At 41.0% G+C, this 7,500-nt stretch overlaps 1 protein-coding gene across 1 annotated transcript; it reads left to right on the plus strand.

The window, feature by feature from the left end:
* Positions 1-6,102: 6,102 nt before the first annotated feature.
* On the plus strand, positions 6,103-7,207 carry LOC144959541 (uncharacterized). The gene is made up of 3 exons (XM_078892156.1): positions 6,103-6,164; positions 6,410-6,708; positions 6,816-7,207. The coding sequence occupies exons 1-3, from the start codon at positions 6,103-6,105 to the stop codon at positions 7,205-7,207; spliced, it is 753 nt and encodes a 250-aa protein (XP_078748282.1).
* Positions 7,208-7,500: the final 293 nt, after the last annotated feature.

Here is a 7,500-nt window from a genome sequence, read left to right on the forward strand (position 1 = left end):
TTCCACTTATGCAGTGTCTGGCACAGCCGTAAATGAACGTCCTTGTCGGGGACCAGCCACTCCCATATGAGCCGCATTCAAAATATTTAGGGATGACGCTGGATCGCAACGTTACCTATCGGGTACATCTCGGAGTTGCCCGGAAGATAGAGAAACGCAACAGTCTTCTGAGGAAGCTGGCGGGATCAACTTGGGGCGCTAACCAAATGCTCCTGGGGACGTCCGATGTGGCACTATGCTATTCCACCGTGGAGTATTGCGCTCCAGTGTGGGGTAGAAACAGGAACGTTGAGAAGGTCGATGTAAAACTTCGCAAGTCGATGCACATAGTGTCAGGAACGCTGGCAACAACACCTAGAGAATGGGACTTGATAATGGCAGCAATCAACAACCCCTACCCCCGATGTCCGGAGGGAGACGATTACGCTAAACTGGCTCACTAAGGCGCATTATGGACGGTGCCCCGGTTTCGAGCCGAAATTAGTCCCTACAAACCTTGTACGCAGCTTCCCTGACTAAGAACAGCATAAACGAGATGGAAGTCGGTTTGGATGAAATCCCTTGAGGGGGCGGGGACATACACTCCTCGATACCAGGTGAGAAGTTGCCAGGCTTCTCCACCAGTAAGAGGAGACACTGGGTGGTAGCGAATCGGCTTCGGTCCATGACCTTCCTCTCGATAACATCGCTTCATCAGTGGGGACTTCCCACATGTCCAACATGTATCCAATGTGGGATAGAACCCAAAACCGCAGAGCATCTAGTTGAACGGTGCGGTGTGACAAAGCTTCTGGGTGGGTTTGCGACGGTATAATATATATATATATATATATATATAATATATATATATATATATATATATATATATATATATATATATATAATATATATATATGGGAAGTGGGCACCAATTGGCAATGAACCGGTGATTCGGGAAAGTGCCCAACAGCGGGGAGTGAACCTGGAACTATTGGAGATGGATATATGTGGGAATTGAAGCCGGACTATAGGGTTTGGGTACCGAAGAGTATGAACCTGAGATTATAGGAGGAAGCATCAATGGGGATTGAACCTGGGACAAACGAGAGGTAGATACTAGTGGAGAGTGAGCTCAGAAAGGTACTTGAGGTCTGAAGGGTACTTCTCTTTTTCTATAGTCCGGCTTTAATTCCCACTGTATCCATGGTGATGACGATGATGATGACGACGACGACGACAACGATGAAGATGATGATGATGATGATGATGATGATGATGATGATGATGATGATGATGATGAAGATGATGATGGTGATGACGATGATGTTAATGGTATTGGCGATGCTAATGACGATGATGACGAAAAGGTCGTTGACGTTGTACCTATAGATGTTGCGCGCTTGGCGAAACTAACAACAGTGCCATCCAGAAATAAAACGGACCAACACACAAAACTATGTGTAACGTTGAACGTTTATAGTCTGATTAATACAGTTTAGGGAAAATTAGCCACAAACGCGGATGGCAAAAAACAGTAACAAAGACATGAGTGACGTCATCTTCGTTCTAGCTATAGCTGGTTGATAGAATTTAGTGAGAACTAATCACCATAATCGCTATCCTTTTCAATAATACAGAGCCGAGTGACGTCGTTCCTTTTATAAGTGATTTGATGTTTGCCGACTTGACACGGCCTTGACCGCATTGTGTCTATATTATTATAACCGTTTTATCACTTCCACAGTTTCTTGTCTCTCCATATCCTTCTCGCCTTAGGATACCTTGTGCAAGAATAGATAATACAATTTATATAATTATATTAATGTAAATACTCTCTTTTATACCCTTTTGATGGTCATTTTTCAGTTAGCTTCTCTCTTTGTCTCGTGGGCTATTGACTTGAAGATGGTCATTTTTCATAGTTAGCTTCTCTCTTTGTATCGTGGGCTATTGAATTGAAGATGGTCATTTTTCATTGTTAGCTTCTCTCTTTGTATCGTGGGCTATTGACTTGAAGATGGTCATTTTTCATAGCTTCTCTCTTTGTATCGTGGGCTATTGACTTGAAGATGGTCATATTTCATAGTTATCTTCTCTCTTTGTATCGTGGGCTATTGACTTGAAGATGGTCATATTTCATAGTTATCTTCTCTCTTTGTATGATGGGCTATTGACTTGAAGATGGTTATTTTTCAATGTTAGCTCCTCTTTTTCCTTCTCCTCTTTTTCATCATCGTCCTTTTCCTCCTCTTTCTCCTCTTTCTCTTCCTGCTTCTCCTCCTCTTTTTCCTTTTCCTCCTCCTGCTTCTCCTCCTCCTCATTTTCCTACTTTTCCTCTTGCTTCTCTTCCTCCTCCTCCTCCTCCTCCTCCTCCTCCTCCTCCTCTTCCTCCTCCTCCTCCTCCTCATCTTTCTCCTTTTCCTGATTCTCCTCTTCCTCCTCTTTATCCTATTCATCGTCCTCTTCCTCCTCCTCCTCCTCTTCTTCCTCCCCATCCTCCTCCTCATCGTCATCTTTCTCCTCTTCCTTCTCGTCCTGATTCTCCTCCTCCTCTTTATCCTCTTCATCCCCTTCTTCTTCCTCCTCTTCCTCTCCCTGTTCTTCCCTCATCTCATTTTCCCCTTTCTCTTGCTACTTTTATTTAACTTCTAGTTCTTTCCTCTACTCCTCCTTTATTCTAGTTTTCGCCCATCATGATCACTATCATCATCATCATCATCATCATCATCATCATCATCATCATCATCATCATCATCATCATCACAACCACCACCACCACCACCACCCCCACCCCCACCACTACCACCATCATCATCATCATCATCATCATCATCATCATCGTCATCATCATCAACAACAACATCATCATCAGCAGTAACAGCATTATCGTTCCCCATTATTATTATTATTATTATTATTATTATTATTATTATTATTATTATTATTATTATTATTATTATTATTATTATTATTATTATTATTATTATTATTATTATTATTATTATGGAAAATGTAAAGTTACCCGAACAGAGCCTCAATCACATTATGTCGATGTAGGTAGCAGAAGTAGATAGAGGGAAGAGAGAGAGAGAAAGTAATATGGTGGAGGCTGTGCAGCCTACATTTAGAGTTGTGAAACAAATATTATAAATAAAGCTTATATAATCATCAATGGACATTGTGTTATATGTGTAGTCATATTGTTGTACGTGAACTAAAGTTAATTCTCTACATTCTGGTGCGAAACGCGGGAGGACTTTTAGATTCTTAGTTTATTTAAAGTGTCAGTGCAACAAAAGAGTTTGTGTATAATTTTCATATGGTTACGCAGTACCATTCACCGGACCGTGCAGTGTTGCAAAAACGACGTATAGCATCAAGAGGCTGGCTGACCAGAGCCATTGATGCATTGAAGCAATTGATAAAGGTAAAGAAGACATAGAACAATGTTTGAATGAAGTGGTAAAAAGATGTGATTCGCTTCATATAGTTCAAGAACAGTTTGAAATGACGTTAGATTCGAGTGAATTGATTGCTGAAGTAGATGAAGCTGAAGAATATGTCCGCCAATCAAACGCCATTATTGCTGTGGCCCGGCAAAAACTGAATAAATTGACTACGCCTATTCAGGGTCCAACCAGCTCCCTGTCAAACTCATCATCATCATTGGGGCTTTGTCAAGGTGGGGCCACCCCACAACTTCCTAAAATAGAATTATCAAAATCCAGCGGCGACTTCGCAGAATGGCCTTCGTTTTTTGTCAGATTTTCGGCGATAATTGAGAAAACGACGTTACCAGAATTTTCAAAGTTTAGCAACTTCTTGTTGGAGAAGCAAAAACGTCGATTGAGGGCCTTGCTCTTACTGACTACAATTATAGAATTGCCATGGAGATCTTAAAAGACCGTTTTGGACGAAAAGAACGCATCATTTTTGGACATGTGCAAAATTTTCTAACAGTCGATTTTCATGGTGCAAAAAACATCAAAGCCTTATGGGCCGTCTTTACAAAACTTCAGATCAACATCAGATGCCTCGAGAACATGGGCGTGGACGGCACAAATTATGGACTGGTGCTCACACCGCTTATCGTCAGTCGCTTATCTCCGGACATCAGACTCATGTGGGCAAGAAAAGTCACAAAAAGGAAGGGGATTTAGCGTTCCTTATGGACTTCCTACACAACGAAATCGAGAATCGTGAACGTTCACAGAGCTTTGTACCTGTACCTACATTACAGAATCATCCTGAATGCAAAGCAAATCCAAACTTTCGTTCTACCGCCTCAGCTCTTACGTTGTCATCAGGAAATGACCTACTGTGTTCATTCTGTGGTGGAAAACATGGCAATAGCAAATGTAGGAAAGTATTTACCATGAAGACAGAAAATGTTAAGGATAAGATCAAAGAGAATAATCTTTGTTGGATTTGCTTCACAAAGGGTCATGTTGCGAAACCGTCCTACTCAAAATGTAAAATTTGTGGCTATAAACACAACGAGAGGTTTTGTAGGAACGGGCAAATGAAAACAGAATCGGGCAATACAAATTTCAACTCCAGTTTTGCTCAAACTGAAAATCCCGAAAGTATTAATGTTGCCTTCTGTCGAAGCAAACTTACAAACAAAAACACTGTGTTACAAACAATGAAGATTAATATGAAGGGTGTCTCTTTGACAGTTTTGTTCGACAGTGGATCAGATAGAAGTTTCATCTCGAGCAGAGCTGTCAAAAGAATAAAACATTCCTTTTATGGGCAGAGAAAGCTTGAATGTGTCTGCCTTTGAGTCAGATAAACCTTCAGAAAAGGCATTGAGAAATGTTTAAGCTGTGAGATTTGATTTGCCCTGTGAAAGGAAAGAAACCTTATTACCTACAGAGGTTAGGGTCATTTGCGCGGCAATGTTCAGGCCTGCAATTCCCATGGATGTATTATCACACTTTCAAGAGTGTACATTCTCAGAAGATATCCATGGTGATAAAAACGTAAGCATTGATATCTTGATTGGTCAGGATTATTATTGGAAACTCATCAAGACAGATTCTTGCGTGTGTAGTCCTTCTGGGCTTGTTGCCCAAGAAACTGTCTTAGGACCATGGGTCCTCTCTGGTGCATATTCGAACCCGAGTAACAATGCACTCGACTTCTGCAGACAACTGCTCTGCTTGATTGACAGACATTCCACAATCTGACTTTAGAAAATTGTGGGATCTTGAATACTTAGAATGCTGTCATGATAAGAATGCACCATATGAACCCAGAGTTATGAAAGAGTTTTCAAAAAAGATTGAGTATGTAGACAATAGGTATCAAGTGGCTCTACCCTTGGTAGAATCAAAGATGCCGCAATTGCGGTGCAAAGAGTCTCAATCTAGGCAGAGACTTGACAATCTTGAGAGAAAGTTATCAAGAGATAAAATACTGAAAACGGGATATGATGATGTTTTTAGGAAAATTGAGGCAGACAGCTTCATTGAGGAGTTGCCCTTGGATGAAGGTCAGAACATGACAAATTCAAAATTCTATTTGCCTCACAGACCAGTTGTTAAGATGTCCAGCTTTTCAACTAAGATACGCCCTGTATTTGATGCTTCTGCCTCCGGATCAAACACTATCTCTTTAAATCACTGTAAAGAAACAGGCCCAAATCTGTTACCTCTGTTGAGCGATGTGGTCATGCGATTTAGAAGACATAAAGTAGCCTTATGCTTCGACATAGAGAAGGCTTTTCTCCAGATTAGTGTCGGACCAGAAGATCGCGATGTGCATCGTTTTTTTCTGGCAGATTGACAACATAGTTCGTGTTATGCGCATAACAAGAGTCCCGTTTGGAAACAAAGCCAGTCCATTTCTCCCGAATGCCACCATTCGTCATCACCTGTCACAGTATCCAGCCACGAAGGCCATCAAAGAATTGTCTGAGAACATGTATTGCGATGATTGGCTCTCGGGAGTCGACAGTGTGGACGAGGTTATAAATCTAATGTCTGAAGCTTCAAAAGTTATGAGTGAAGCTGGTATGAAGTTATGCAAATGGTTTTCAATAGTTCAGAAGTTGCAGAAAATATTCATAGACATTTCGAAGACAAAAGCTTAGAAAATGACTCTGTCAAAGTTATCGGAATGCGTTGGAGTCCAGTCGAAGACACTTTCACCTTTGATGGTATCTTGGTTCCAGAGGATGTGTTAGTTACAAAACGGTTGATTTTGAGTTGCATAGCCAAGACATTTGATCCACTTGGGCTTATCTCCCCTATTATCATGTCTGTCAAAATATTGTTTGAGAGAACACATTGCGTTAAAACATACAGGAGTGTCACAAGTCATGGCATCTTTGAGAAATCAGTTTTAGATAATAGGTCTAAGGTCTCTGACAAAAAGGGTTAAGCGGAATTGCGTTCGTTGTCAACGATTCGATTCTCAACTTTAGTATTACTGTTGTTGACTATGCTGGTCCTGTATTCACTGTGGATGCTGTAGGGAAGAAATTCTATATCTTACTCTTTACGTGTTGTGTGGTTAGAGCAGTTCACATTGAACTTTGTGGAAGTTTGTCATTGAGTGAATTTCTACTCGCGCTCAGACGTTTTGTTGCGAGACCAGGAATGCCCTCTAAAATACTATCTGACAACGCGAAGACATTTAAAGCAGCGGCAAGACATATTGCTGATCATTATACCGATGACGGTCCTAAGTGGTCATTTAACGCTCCTAGAGCTCCTTGGAGAGGTAGGGTTTGGAAAGACTATTGCGTTCAGTAAAGCAATCTTTGAAAAAGACAATTGGAAACCGGAGTTTGAGTAGAGTAGAGCTGGAAACTGTCTTGTTCGAAATAGAGTCTTGCATAAATGGCAGACCCCTGACTTATGTCTCTGATAACCCTGAGTGCAATAAGGCATTGTCACCTGCTCATTTTCTGCTTGGGCGTCATGATAGCCATAAGCTAGCGGTGGAAGCAAAAGAGCCAATTGTCATTGGAGCTATGGCAAGAGAAGCTTCATTACAGATTAAAAGGCAATTAAATAAATTCTGGGATCTCTGGCACAAGGAGTACATTCAAAACCTGCCTCTTGTCAGGTCTTCACTCAGGGGTTCTCCGGTTAAGATAGGTTCTCTAGTTTTACTCAGAGAAGAGAACAGTCCAAGGCTGCGATGGCCTTTAGCTCGAGTTGTTCGTCTTTTACCTGGGCGAGATGGTTGTGTCAGAACTGTAACGACTCAGGGTTAGACGATATTAATTCAACAAAATTTTAATTAATAATATGGAAAATTGACAACAAATACATATTACGACAGTCCTGGACAGATTTATTTTTTAACTAACTTTTTACACGAACAACGTCTTACTATGTTTCTAAGGACAAAAGGGTGCAAATCCGTTCATGCAGTCAACATTCGCACTCACATGCAAAACATGCACAACACAAGATGCGTACCTCTATAAAGAACCCTAACGTAATTAAAAACAGCCGAACAACTCCAATCTATTTCAATACATGTTACATTAACTATTGAGATCAG

The sequence above is a fragment of the Berghia stephanieae genome, chromosome 14, assembly GCF_034508935.2.
Source record: "Berghia stephanieae isolate SIO BIC M18660-M18661 chromosome 14, UCSD_Bste_1.3, whole genome shotgun sequence".
Lineage (NCBI taxonomy): Eukaryota > Metazoa > Mollusca > Gastropoda > Nudibranchia > Aeolidiidae > Berghia > Berghia stephanieae.

Excerpts from the sequence above, each read along its gene's own strand:
- LOC144959541 (XM_078892156.1), top strand. The coding sequence starts at position 6,103 with ATGCGTTGGAGTCCAGTCGAAGACACTTTCACCTTTGATGGTATCTTG. Across the intron at positions 6,165-6,409 it reads ATCTTGGTTCCAGAGGATGT|TATTACTGTTGTTGACTATG; the intron begins GTTAGTTACAAA and ends TCTCAACTTTAG. Across the intron at positions 6,709-6,815 it reads TCCTAGAGCTCCTTGGAGAG|AGTCTTGCATAAATGGCAGA; the intron begins GTAGGGTTTGGA and ends TGTTCGAAATAG.